At 45.9% G+C, this 14,687-nt stretch overlaps 1 protein-coding gene across 2 annotated transcripts in view; it reads left to right on the top strand.

The window, feature by feature from the left end:
* Nucleotides 1–13,449, top strand: part of LOC135511879 (protein kinase C epsilon type) — a 282,479-nt gene extending 269,030 nt beyond the window's left edge. For both annotated transcript variants that reach the window (XM_064933385.1, XM_064933383.1), the window contains 4 exons: nt 2,491–2,629; nt 3,654–3,842; nt 10,832–10,978; nt 12,153–13,449. In XM_064933385.1, coding sequence (XP_064789457.1) covers nt 2,491–2,629; nt 3,654–3,842; nt 10,832–10,978; nt 12,153–12,302 — 625 coding nt within the window. In that variant the 3' untranslated portion in view covers nt 12,303–13,449. The remainder of the gene's footprint in view (nt 1–2,490; nt 2,630–3,653; nt 3,843–10,831; nt 10,979–12,152) is intronic.
* Nucleotides 13,450–14,687: the final 1,238 nt, after the last annotated feature.

Here is a 14,687-nt window from a genome sequence, read left to right as displayed (position 1 = left end):
AATCCAGTTAAAGCTGCAACACCGAGGTTATCGAAGTATAACCGTCACAGGGTATACTCAATAAACTTCTTCAAATATCATTCCATTAGCGCTCTTGAGCACCTGCTGCTACACATGGAGAGGCCACTGATGCACAGTGCTGTGCAATCAAATCATTGATCATCGTCATTGGGTTGTATATATCTTTCTTGATGCAGATAAATGAACCCCAACTAAAATACATTGAAAAAGTTTCAATGGTTAGCTTCACCTTAAAGCTATACATGCCTTTGTACTAAAATGTCAATTGAACACCATGTCCACTAGACATTAGGAATCAGTGGGTGCAGAGTACAGTACAGTATCTTGCAGAAACATCATTTTTTTAAAGGATTTTACAACGTAGTTTAGTCTCATCTAGTAAGGAGAGAGAAAGAGAGGAATAGAGAGAGAGAGGGAGAGAAAGAGCGAGAGGATTATCCACCTGTTCACCCCTATGGAGGGAGTTCATCCAAGTATTCTTTGCATGCTTAGTACCAAACACGTTTTGAAATTCTTGCAATGTGCAGTAGATACCAGATGTTATAGCATCAGGCCATAGTTGAGATGCCATGTTCATATATAGCAACTCGGCAGGAAAGTCTATAGCGATATTACCTGTACAAAATCAACGTTTTATGGGAATGAAGGAACCCAACTAAACCTACCACATGTCACTCCCATGGGACATTGGATATTGTGGATATGCCTTCTGTAGGCCTCTAAAACAGAACAGTTGTATAACAGCCAAATTCGCACGCACAGGCGTGCACACACAAATAACCCCCCAACACACACACACACCCTCTCATTTCGGGAGGCTGTTTTCATGAAAACACCTTGGGCTGAATGGCATCTGAAAAGATGTTGACATATTTTTAGCAATCAACCATCAAATCCTGACCCGACAGGTTTCATGCTTCTCCCTGCCATCTTTCATCAGATACCTCTTATCTTCCCTTCTGTTCCTCCCCTCCCACCATGTCCAACAGCACCCTCCATCCCTCGCTTGCTCCCTGTGATAAAGGCGAGGAGCGATGAAGAGACACACGACTGTGTGTCTATGGAACAGTGTGTGTGTGTGTGTGTGTGTGTGTGTGTGTGTGTGTGCGTGTGTGTGTGTGTGTGCGTGTGTGTATACTGTATGTGTATGTCAACAGTAGCCTCCGTAGTTCCGATAGCTCATCACAGTGCTCTTGGCCTCCATACTGGGAAAGTCCTATGCCATTGTTTCTGTTCACTGAGTAAGAACACTGAGAGAATATTTGGCATTGTTTCTGTTCACTGAGTAAGAACACTGAGAGAATATTTGGCATTGTTTCTGTTCACTGAGTAAGAACACTGAGAGAATATTTGGCATGGTTTCTGTTCACTGAGTAAGAACACTGAGAGAATATTTAGCATTGTGTCTGTTCACTGAGTAAGAACACTGAGAGAATATTTGGCATTGTGTCTGTTCACTGAGTAAGAACACTGAGAGAATATTTGGCATTGTGTCTGTTCACTGAGTAAGAACACTGTGTAACGATCAAACAGTGGTGGAGTAAGGTGAGGACCAAAGCACAGCGTGGTAAGTGTTCATATTTTTAATAAAGTAATTGAACACTGAACAAAACAATAAACGACAAACAAACAGTCCCGTAAGGTGAATGGAAAAAACACTAAACAGGAAATAATCACCCACATAACACAGGTGGGAAAAGGCTACCTAAGTATGATTCTCAATCAAAGACAACAAACGACACCTGCCTCTGATTGAGAACCATACCAGGCCAAACACAAAACCACAACATAGAAAAAAAACATAGACTACCCACCCCAACTCACGCCCTGACCAAACTAAAACAAAGACATAATAAAGGAACTAAGGTCAGAACATGACACACTGAGATTATATTTGGCATTGTGTCTGTTCGCTGAGTAAAAGCACTGAGTTTCCATGTCCTTTTCAATAGACTTTCTCTTACTCTTTACCCAATATATTGATGTCACAGTGATTACTTATCTTACCTGTGATCTATATTATATTCATGTTGATAGATGCTTTATATACATCACTGTAAATGTGTCCATTTCTATGCTTGTATTGGTCTGAACGAAATGTGGGATCATTCTACTGTGCTTCCTTTCTCTTTCTCTCTTCTAGTATAGAATGTCATGTCAACCACATTCTTTATGTAGATCTCTCTCTCTCCCTCCTCTCTCTATCTCCGCTTTCTTTATCTCTCTCCCCTCCTCTCTGTATTTCCTCTCTCTTTCTGTCTCTCTCCCTCCTTCTCTCTCCATCTCCTCTCTCTTTCTGTCTCTCTCTCCATCTCTCTCTTTCTGTCTCTCTCTCCCTCCTCTCTCTATCTTCTCTCTCTTTCTGTCTCTCCTCATGATCATTCTCTCTCTCCTCTCCCTCTGACCTCTGTAACTGCTTCCCTCTTACCCCTAGGCCCTCATGTTGTCTCTTTGTCTCTGTCTCTCCAGAGATCTGAAACTGGATAACATTCTGCTGGATGCACAAGGCCACTGTAAACTGGCTGACTTTGGCATGTGTAAGGAGGGGATCCTCAATGGAGTCACCACCACCACCTTCTGTGGGACCCCAGACTACATCGCTCCGGAGGTAACCCACACTTATCTGGAACAGTCTGATAGTACTCAACCACCCATGCATCTGGGACAGTACTCAATCACCCATTCATCTGGGACAGTCCTACATTACTCAACCACCCATTAATCCGGTAAAGTCTGAGAGTACTCAACCATCCATTAATCTGGGACAGCCTGACAGTACTCAACCACCCATTTATCTGGGACAGTCTGACAGTACTCAACCACCCATTAATCTGGGACAGTCTGACAGTACTCAACCACCCATTTATCTGGGACATTCTGACAGTACTCAACCACACATTCATCTGGGACAGTCTGACAGTACTCAAACACACATTTATCTGGGACAGTCTGACAGTACTCATCCATCCATTAATCTGGGACAGTCTGACAGTACTCAACAAACCATTCATCTGGGACAGTCTGACAGTACCTAACCACCCATTAATCTGTGACAGTTTGACAGTACCTAACCACCCATTCATCTGGGACAGTCTGACAGTGCTCAACCACCCATTGATCTGGGACAGTCTGACAGTACTCAACCACCCATTCATCTGGGACAGTCTCACAGTACCCACCCACCCTTTTATCTGAGACAGTCTGACAGTATTGTATTATTATCATGTACTGTACTCTTTCTATACCCTCTCCTCTCCCTCCCTCTTTCATCCACCCATGTTTTAAATTTTAAAATAAATATAATATTTGTCTTAAAAATAAAATCCACTCACTCACTATCACCCACTCACTCACATAATCCATCAATTAAACTCATGTACTCATTTCTTCCACTCATTCTCTCACTATATCACCCCTAATAATATTATGTTCCCCTTTACTACCATATTGATCCTGTCGTAGTGTAGATGGTGTTACAGTGTTTCCTGTCCCCCTGTGTGCTTTAGATCCTACAGTATATTGTGTTTTAGATGGTGTTACAGTGTTTCCTGTCCCCATGTATGTTTTAGATCCTACAGAAGCTTGTGTATGAGATGGTGTTACATTGTTTCCTGTCCCCCTATGTGTTTTAGATCCTACAGGAGCTAGAATATGGCCCCTCTGTGGACTGGTGGGCTCTGGGGGTGCTTATGTACGAGATGATGGCTGGCCAGCCCCCCTTTGAGGCCGACAATGAGGATGACCTGTTTGAGTCCATTCTCCACGATGATGTCCTCTACCCAGTGTGGCTAAGCAAGGAGGCAGTCTCCATCCTGAAAGCGGTCAGTGACCTACAGAATACCTACCTGTTCTAATCTGCCTGTATCTATAACTATCCCTCTTTACTCTCCTCTTTTTCCCCTTCTCCACCTCTTTTTATTTTCTTCATATCTCTTCCTCTCATTTCTCTGCTTCATCTGTTCTGACACCTTATTGTCTCCTACACCTCCCTTTCCTCCTCCTCCCCCTCCTTGTCATCCTCCTCCTCCTTGTCATTCTTCACCTCTTCCTTTTCCTCCTCCTCCTCCTCATCATCCTCCTCCTCCTTGTCATCCTCCTCCGCCTCCTTTTCCTCCTAAACCTCCTCCTCCTGATCCTCTTCCTCCTCCTCCTAAGTCTCCTCCTCCTTCTCCTAATCATCCTCCTACTCCTCCTCCTCTTCCTCCTTCTTGTCATCCTCCTCCGCCTACTTTTCCTCCTCCTCCTCTTCCTCCTCCTACTCCTTGTCATCCTCCTCCTCCTCCTCCTTTTCCTCCTTGTCCTTCTCTTCGTCCTCCTTCTCCTCTTCCTCCTCCTCATCCTCTTCTTCCTAATCCTCCTTGTCATTCTTCTCCTCTTCCTCCTCCTCCTCCTCCTATTATTTCTCCTCCTTGTCATTCTTCTCCTCTTCTTATTCCTCCTAATTCTCCTTCTACTCCTCCTTCTCTTCCTCCTCCTCCTCATCTTCCTCCTCCTCCTCCTCCTCCTCTTCTTCCTAATCCCACTCCTACTTCATCTCCGCTTCCTCCTCCTAATCCTCCTCCTCCCAAGCCTCGTCCTCCTGATCTTCTTCCTCCTCCTAAGCCTCCTCCTCCTTTTCCTCCTAATCCTTCGTCTACTCCTCCTCCTCTTCTTCCTCCCACTCCTAGTCATCCGCCTAGTCCTTGTCATCCTCCTCCTCTTCCTTCTCCTCCTTTTCATCCTACTCCTGCTCATCCTCCTCCTAGTCCTCATTTTCCTCCTCTTCCTCCTCCTCCTCTTCCTAAGCCTCCTCCTCCTGATCCTCTTCCTCCTCCTCCTTCTCCTCCTCCTCCTACTACTCCTCCTCCTCTTCTTCCTCCTAAGCCTCCTACTCCTGGTCCATCGCGTCCTGCATTTACTTTGGCCGTCTGTCTCTCCAGAGGTCTGAAACTGGATAGCATCCTTCTGGATGCAAAGGGCCACTGTAAGCTATATGTTTGCAAAGCCTTGTGGGAAAGCAGGCGTGTTTGTCTTGGACCGGCCTGTTTCACTCTGTGATCAGTCTCACTGGTCCTTTGGTCACATTACTCACCCCAGCAGTCCTAATGTTCACATTTCCCAGCCCAGCGGTCCTAATGGGCACATTTCCCAGCCCAGTGGTCCTAATGGTCACATTACCTAACACAGCGGTCGTACTGGTCACATTACCCAGCCCAGTGGTCCTAATGGTCAAGTTACCAAGTGATCCTACTGGTCACATTACCCAGCGATCCTAATGGTCACATTACCAAGCGATCCTACTGGTCACATTACCCAGCGGTCCTAATGGTCACATTACCCAGCCCAGTGGTCCTTCTGGTCACATTAACCAGCCCAGTGGTCCTACTGGTCACATTACCCAGCCCAGTGGTCCTAATGGTCACATTAACCAGCCCGGTGGTCCTAATCGTCACATTAACCAGGGGTCCTAATGGTCATATTAACAGCCCTGCGGTCCTAATGGTCACATTAGCCAACCCAGTGGTCCTACTGGTCACATTACCCAGCCCAGTGGTCCTAATGGTCACATTACCAAGCGATCCTAATGGTCACATTACCAAGCGATCCTACTGGTCACATTACCCAGCGGTCCTAATGGTCACATTACCCAGCCCAGTGGTCCTTCTGGTCACATTAACCAGCCCAGTGGTCCTACTGGTCACATTACCCAGCCCAGTGGTCCTAATGGTCACATTAACCAGCCCGGTGGGTCACATTAACCAGGGGTCCTAATGGTCATATTAACAGCCCTGCGGTCCTAATGGTCACATTAGCCAACCCAGTGGTCCTACTGGTCACATTACCCAGCCCAGTGGTCCTAATGGTCACATTACCAAGCGATCCTACTGGTCACATTACCCAGTTATCCTTATGGTCACATTACCCAGCCCAGCAGTCCTGATGGTCACACTGCATATTCCAGTGGTCCTAATGGTCACATTACCCAGCCCAGTGGTCCTAATGCTCACATTACCCAGCCCAATGGTCCTAATGGTCACATTACCCAGCCCAGCGGTCCTAATGGTCACATTACCCAGCCCAGCGGTCCTGATGGTCACATTACCCAGCCCAGTGGTCCTAATGGTCACATTACCCAGCCCAGTGGTTCTAGTGGTCACATTACCCAACTCAGTTGTCCTGTGGTCACATTACCCAGCAGTCCTAATGGTCACATTATCCAGCCCAGCAGTCCTGATGGTCACATTGCATATTCCAGTGGTCCTACTGGTCACATTACCCAGTGATCCTACTGGTCACATTACCCAGCGATCCTACTGGTCACATTACCCAGCGGTCCTAATGGTCACATTACCCAGCGGTCCTAATGGTCACATTACCCAGCAGTCCTAATGGTCACGTTATCCAGCCCAGCAGTCCTGATGGTCACATTGCATATTCCAGTGGTCCTACTGGTCACATTACCCAGTGATCCTACTGGTCACATTACCCAGCGATCCTACTGGTCACATTACCCAGCGGTCCTAATGGTCACATTACCCAGCAGTCTTAATGGTCACATTATCCAGCCCAGCAGTCCTGATGGTCACATTGCACATTCCAGTGGTCCTAATGGTCACATTACCCAGCCCAGTGGTCCTTCTGGTCACATTAACCAGCCCAGTGGTCCTACTGGTCACATTACCCAGCCCAGTGGTCCTAATGGTCACATTAACCAGCCCGGTGGTCCTTATCGTCACATTAACCAGGGGTCCTAATGGTCATATTACCCAGCCCTGCGGTCCTAATGGTCACATTAGCCAACCCAGTGGTCCTACTGGTCACATTACCCAGCCCAGTGGTCCTAATGGTCACATTACCAAGTGATCCTACTGGTTACATTACCCAGTTATCCTTATGGTCACATTACCCAGCCCATCGGTCCTAATGGTCACATTACCCAGCAGTCCTAATGGTCACATTATCCAGCCCAGCAGTCCTGATGGTCACATTGCATATTCCAGTGGTCCTACTGGTCACTTTACTCAGTGATCCTACTGGTCACATTACCCAGCGATCCTACTGGTCACATTACCCAGCGGTCCTAACGGTCACATTACCCAGCGGCCCTAATGGTCACATTACCAAGCGATCCTACTGGTCACATTACCCAGCGGTCCTACTGGTCACATTACCCTGCGGTCCTAATGGTCACATTACCAAGCCCAGCGGTCCTAATGGTCACATTACCAAGCCCAGCGGTCCTAAAGGTCACATTACCCAGCCCAGTGGTCCTAATGGTCACATTACCCAGTCCAGCGGTCCGAATGTTCACATTACCCAGCCCAGTGGTCCTAATGGTCACATTACTCAGCCAGTGGTCCTAATGGTCACATTACCCAGCCCAGTGGTCCTAATGGTCACATTACCCAGCCCAGCGGTCCTAATGGTCACATTAGCCAACCCAGTGGTCCTACTGGTCACATTACCCAGCCCAGTGGTCCTAATGGTCACATTACCAAGCGATCCTACTGGTCACATTACCCAGTTATCCTTATGGTCACATTACCCAGCCCAGCAGTCCTGATGGTCACACTGCATATTCCAGTGGTCCTAATGGTCACATTACCCAGCCCAGTGGTCCTAATGCTCACATTACCCAGCCCAATGGTCCTAATGGTCACATTACCCAGCCCAGCGGTCCTAATGGTCACATTACCCAGCCCAGCGGTCCTGATGGTCACATTACCCAGCCCAGTGGTCCTAATGGTCACATTACCCAGCCCAGTGGTTCTAGTGGTCACATTACCCAACTCAGTTGTCCTGTGGTCACATTACCCAGCAGTCCTAATGGTCACATTATCCAGCCCAGCAGTCCTGATGGTCACATTGCATATTCCAGTGGTCCTACTGGTCACATTACCCAGTGATCCTACTGGTCACATTACCCAGCGATCCTACTGGTCACATTACCCAGCGGTCCTAATGGTCACATTACCCAGCGGTCCTAATGGTCACATTACCCAGCAGTCCTAATGGTCACGTTATCCAGCCCAGCAGTCCTGATGGTCACATTGCATATTCCAGTGGTCCTACTGGTCACATTACCCAGTGATCCTACTGGTCACATTACCCAGCGATCCTACTGGTCACATTACCCAGCGGTCCTAATGGTCACATTACCCAGCAGTCTTAATGGTCACATTATCCAGCCCAGCAGTCCTGATGGTCACATTGCACATTCCAGTGGTCCTAATGGTCACATTACCCAGCCCAGTGGTCCTTCTGGTCACATTAACCAGCCCAGTGGTCCTACTGGTCACATTACCCAGCCCAGTGGTCCTAATGGTCACATTAACCAGCCCGGTGGTCCTTATCGTCACATTAACCAGGGGTCCTAATGGTCATATTACCCAGCCCTGCGGTCCTAATGGTCACATTAGCCAACCCAGTGGTCCTACTGGTCACATTACCCAGCCCAGTGGTCCTAATGGTCACATTACCAAGTGATCCTACTGGTTACATTACCCAGTTATCCTTATGGTCACATTACCCAGCCCATCGGTCCTAATGGTCACATTACCCAGCAGTCCTAATGGTCACATTATCCAGCCCAGCAGTCCTGATGGTCACATTGCATATTCCAGTGGTCCTACTGGTCACTTTACTCAGTGATCCTACTGGTCACATTACCCAGCGATCCTACTGGTCACATTACCCAGCGGTCCTAACGGTCACATTACCCAGCGGCCCTAATGGTCACATTACCAAGCGATCCTACTGGTCACATTACCCAGCGGTCCTACTGGTCACATTACCCTGCGGTCCTAATGGTCACATTACCAAGCCCAGCGGTCCTAATGGTCACATTACCAAGCCCAGCGGTCCTAAAGGTCACATTACCCAGCCCAGTGGTCCTAATGGTCACATTACCCAGTCCAGCGGTCCGAATGTTCACATTACCCAGCCCAGTGGTCCTAATGGTCACATTACTCAGCCAGTGGTCCTAATGGTCACATTACCCAGCCCAGTGGTCCTAATGGTCACATTACCCAGCCCAGCGGTCCTAATGGTCACATTACCCAGCCCAGTGGCCCTAATGGTCACATTACCCAGCCCTGCGGTCCTAATGGTCACATTACCCAACACAGCGGTCGTACTGGTCACATTACCCAGCCCAGTGGTCCTAATGGTCAAGTTATCAAGTGACCCTACTGGTCACATTACCCAGCGATCCTAATGGTCACATTACCAATCATCCTACTGGTCACATTACCCAGCGATCCTAATGGTCACATTACCTAGCCCAGTTGTCCTAGTGGTCACATTACACAGCCCAGTGGTCCTACTGGTCACATTAACCAGCCCAGTGGTCCTTCTGGTCACATTACCCAGCCCAGTGTCCTAATGGTCACGTTAACCAGCCCAGTGGTCCTAATGGTCACATTGTATATTCCAGTGGTCCTAATGGTCACATTACCCATCGGTCCTAATGGTCACATTAACCAGCCCTGCGGTCCTAATGGTTACATTACCCAGCCCAGCGGTCCTACTGGTCACATTACCCAGCCCAGTGGTCCTAATGGTCACATTGCATATTCCAGTGGTCCTAATGGTCACACTACCCATCGATCCTAATGGTCACATTACCCAGCCCTGCGGTCCTAATGTTTACATTACCCAGCCCAGCGGTCCTAATGGTCACATTACCCAGTGATGCTCCTGGTCACATTACCCAGCGGTCCTAATGGTCACATTACCCAGCGGGCCTACTGGTCACATTACCCAGCGGTCCTAATGGTCACATTACCCAGCCCAGCGGTCCTAATGGTCACATTACCCAGCGGTCTTACTGGTCACATTACCAAGCCCAGCAGTCCTAATGGTCACATTACCCAGCCCAGCGGTCCTAATGTTCACATTACCCAGCGGTCCTAATGGTCACAGTACCCAGCCCAGCGGTCCTAATGGTCACATTACCCAGCCCAGTGGTCCTAATGTTCGCATTACTCAGCCCAGCAGTCCTGATGGTCACATTACCCAGCCCAGCGGTCCTGATGTTCACATTACCCAGCCCAGCGGTCCTAATGGTCACATTACCCAGCCCAGTGGTCCTAATGGTCGCATTAATCAGCCCAGCAGTCCTGATGGTCACATTACCAAGCCCAGCGGTCCTGATGTTCACATTACCCAGCCCAGCGGTCCTCATTGTCACATTACTCAGCCCAGCGGTCCTAATGTTCACATTACCCAGCTCAATGGTCCTACTGGTCACATTACCCAGCCCAGTGGTCCTAATGGTCACATTACCCAGCCCAGTGGTCCTAATGGTCACATTACTCAGCCCAGCGGTCCTAACGGTCACATTATCCAGCCCAATGGCCCTACTGGTCACATTACCCAACCCAGTGGTCCTAATGGTCACATTACCCAGCCCAGCAGTCCTAATGGTCACATTACTCAGCCCAGCGTTCCTAATGGTCACATTACCCAGTGATCCTACTGGTCACATTACCCAACCCAGTGGTCCTAATGGTCACATTACCCAGCCCAGTGGTCCTAATGGTCACATTACCCAGCCCAGTGGTCCTAATCGTCGCATTACCCAGCCCAGTGGTCCTAATGGTCATTTCTGACCTCTGTATTATCTTAACAATGACCACAGAGCAGACCTCTCTGCACCACCTGACTGTCTCAACCTCTCACTCCTGCTATTTCACCTCCATTTCTCTCTTCCTTGTATTTACTTCATGGCCTCATGCTCCCAAGGGGGCCAAGGGGAAAAAGTCAAATAACTTTAGTACATTTAATTTTCTTCCTCCTTTATTCATCGTCCTGTTTTCCTGTCATGTAGTTCATGACGAAGAGTCCAAACAAGCGTCTGGGCTGTGTTATCACCCAGGGCTTGGAGGAGGCCATCAAGGTTCATCCCTTCTTCAAGGAGATGGACTGGGTTCTGCTGGAGCAGAAGAGGGTCAAACCACCCTTCAAACCTCGCATTGTGAGTATCACCACACATAGCCCAGACAATGTAGGGTAAAGTTGCCTGTAGATGCTGATCTTGGTTCAGTTTAGCATTATCCACACGAATATCATGCTGTAGGTTTTAGGGCCCCTAATGTTCCACCCTCACCATTATTAACCCCTAACCTTCAGCATCGTAAATATCACCAAAGCTTCAATCTTAATAGTATGTTGAGAACTCTGGGACCTAGTTTTATTTAACCTTCATATAACATGACCCAGAACAACTCCTGGGCTCTGGTATGGTTATGTGGTTAGGACTTTGCTGATAGCTACTTTATTGAGGGAAAATGTACTTACTATGACTTAGATACACGATATAACACAAGTATAACACACCTCGTCAAATTAGTGGATGACAGCATGACAATGCCCCCGTGCACAAAGCAAGGTCCATATAGAAATGGTTTATTGAGATCGGTGTGGAAGAACTTGACTGGCCTTGACCTCAACCCCATCGAACAACTCTGGGATGAATTAGAATGCTGACTGCGAGCCAGGCCTAATCGCCCAACATCAGTGCCTGCTGTTGTGGCCCAACATGCTGTTGTGGCTGAATGGAAGCAAGTCCCCGCAGCAATGTTCCAACATCTAGTGGAAAGCCTTCCCAGAAGAGTGGAGGCTGTTGTAGCAGCAAAGGGGGGACCAACTCCATATTAATGCCCATGAGTTTGTTATGAGATGTTCGACGAGCAGGTGTCCACATACTTTTGGTCATGTAGTGTATGTGGTTGTCCTATCTAACTATCTGAAGAATGCACTAACTGTAAATCGCTCTGGATAAGAGTGTCTGCTGAATGACTCAAATGTAAATGACCTGTATAGCTAGATACCTGCTGGGCATGGGGTACTATGAAATACCTAATGGAGTGTGAGGGGAAGGGTATGTCCTGTTTCCATTCACACAGAGAGGGGACGATGAGCACCTCAACGAATCACACAACGTGATCACTCCATCCAAATCTATATGTTAATCAGCCTTGTTTTATCATTACTTTATCAAATAAGGTCTAATTGTTTGGCAGTCATCATCCTGTACTATCTGACTCTCATGCTCCTTCCTTCCTTCCTTCCTTCCTTCCTTCCTTCCTTCCTTCCTTCCTTCCTTCCTTCCTTCCTTCCTTCCTTCCTTCCTTCCTGCTCCTGTACAGAAAACCAAAAGGGACGTGAACAACTTTGACCAGGACTTCACTCGCGAGGAGCCTGTCCTCACGCCAGTAGAAGACGCCATTATTAAGCAGATCAACCAAGACGAGTTCAAGGGTTTCTCCTACTTTGGAGGGGAGGAGAATCTGTCCTAAGGCCTGCACACACACACACCAACACACACACACACACCAACACACAAACAAACACGTATAGACACACATACATGCAGGAACACTGACATACACACGAATTTAAGAACACACATACAAACATACATACATACATGCAAACCCATGTATTTTCTCCCATGCAGACATGCAGAATTATAAAATACACACAGAGTAAATGATTACATTCACACACTCATATAATACTCCGGCCATTAGGGCCTCAGATTCGTACAACCTAACCATTCGTACAACCAGACCATCTACAGCGCTCTACCAGTATCTGTCTGTATGTCTGTCTGTCCATCAGTGCATGTTTTCTAAGTTACAAACCAATGTAATTCATGAGTAGGTCAGATAGGAAGCCCATCTGCTTTATTATCAAGGTCCTATTGGCTCATCCAGATCAGAGTGGTCGATCAAACCACACTCCTTGTGGTGGAGGGTGGCCCTAGGATTGGCCCCCTGACACTGAATATAGCCTGGCCCTTGTCCCACTGGCCCGGGCTGATAACAGTGATGAAAGCTCCTCACAATCCAGCCCCAGATTGTCACAAGGCCCTTTCCAGTGGACTATGAAATGTACAGGGAATGTTTGTGTTACGGTGTCAACTTTCTGTGTATATAAGGATTAAAAGGTCAGGGGTTATGTGTGCTTTGGGCAGGGGTCTTGTTCGACATGGTCTCCTTACAATAGATCAGACTTTCAACTGTTTCGTTAACCATCCTAGTTCCTCAGTGAGTATATGATACTGAAATAATTATATTATTATATGAATCTGTAATTTCTTAAGCTGTCCTGTACATTTTTCATTGTACTAGAATATCCTCCTTCTCTGCCATGTTTAAACTGGATGTACTAGAATATCCTCCTCCTCTGCCATGTTTAAACTGGATGTACTAGAATGTCCTCCTCCTCTGCCATGTTTAAACTGAATGTACTAGAATGTCCTCCTCCTCTGCCATGTTTAAACTGGATGTACTAGAATGTCCTCCTCTGCCATGTTTAAATGCAAAAAAAAACTAATCCATAGAACCAATGATTGTATTTAAAAAAAGCTAAAAACCAATTGGTTCACAGTGTCAATAAAAAAGAGAAGCCTGTTTCAAAGTTTCCTCAAGATCAAAACGACGGCAGAATTAGAACAAGTCCATGTACAGTACATCAAATGCCCATTGTGTGTAGCTGCAGATCAGTTACATATTGTAGATATGCCCACAGTGTTATGGTAGTCTAGCTTCATGTATTCCAAATGAATGTCATGGGTTTCAATGTGGACAAATGTGCTTGTATGCATTAGTGATGGTGGGGATGCAACTGAATGTATCGTGTGTGTGTGTGTGTGTGTGTGTGTGTGTGTGTGTGTGTGTGTGTGTGTGTGTGTGTGTGTGTGTGTGTGTGTGTGTGTGTGTGTGTGTGTGTGTGTGTGTGTGTGTGTGTGTGTGTGCGTGTGTCAGTAAGTATACTGCACGTACGCTAGTTTGTGTGAGTCTGTTTGTGCGTGTGCGACATAGGCAGTGGGTTCATGAGAAGGGCCCTTTTGAAGCTTTAACATTTCATTGTGTCTGTTTTATTTCATTGTGTTTTATTTTATTGTGTGTTTTATTTCCTTGTGTGTTTTATTTCATTGTGTGTTTTATTTTATTGTGTTTTATTTCATTGTGTTTTATTTCATTGTGTGTTTTATTTTATTGTGTCTGTTTTATTTTATTGTGTCTGTTTTATTTTATTGTGTCTGTTTTATTTCATTGTGTGTTTTATTTTATTGTGTCTGTTTTATTTTATTGTGTCTGTTTTATTTTATTGTGTCTGTTTTATTTCATTGTGTGTTTTATTTTATTGTGTTTTATTTCATTGTGTTTTATTTCATTGTGTGTTTTATTTTATTGTGTCTGTTTTATTTCATTGTGTTTTATTTTATTGTGTCTGTTTTATTTTATTGTGTCTGTTTTATTTTATTGTGTCTGTTTTATTTCATTGTGTGTTTTATTTTATTGTGTGTTTTATTTCATTGTGTTTTATTTTATTGTGTCTGTTTTATTTCATTGTGTTTTATTTTATTGTGTCTGTTTTATTTTATTGTGTCTGTTTTATTTTATTGTGTCTGTTTTATTTTATTGTGTCTGTTTTATTTCATTGTGTTTTATTTCATTGTGTGTTTTATTTTATTGTGTCTGTTTTATTTTATTGTGTCTGTTTTATTTTATTGTGTCTGTTTTATTTTATTGTGTCTGTTTTATTTCATTGTGTGTTTTATTTTATTGTGTCTGTTTTATTTCATTGTGTCTGTTTTATTTTATTGTGTCTGTTTTATTTTATTGTGTCTGTTTTATTTTATAGTGTCTGTTTTATTTCATTGTGTGTTTTAT

This window comes from Oncorhynchus masou, chromosome 24, assembly GCF_036934945.1.
Source record: "Oncorhynchus masou masou isolate Uvic2021 chromosome 24, UVic_Omas_1.1, whole genome shotgun sequence".
NCBI lineage: Eukaryota > Metazoa > Chordata > Actinopteri > Salmoniformes > Salmonidae > Oncorhynchus > Oncorhynchus masou.
Note: the sequence above shows the minus strand (reverse complement) of the source record. Positions and strands in the feature narration are given on the sequence as shown.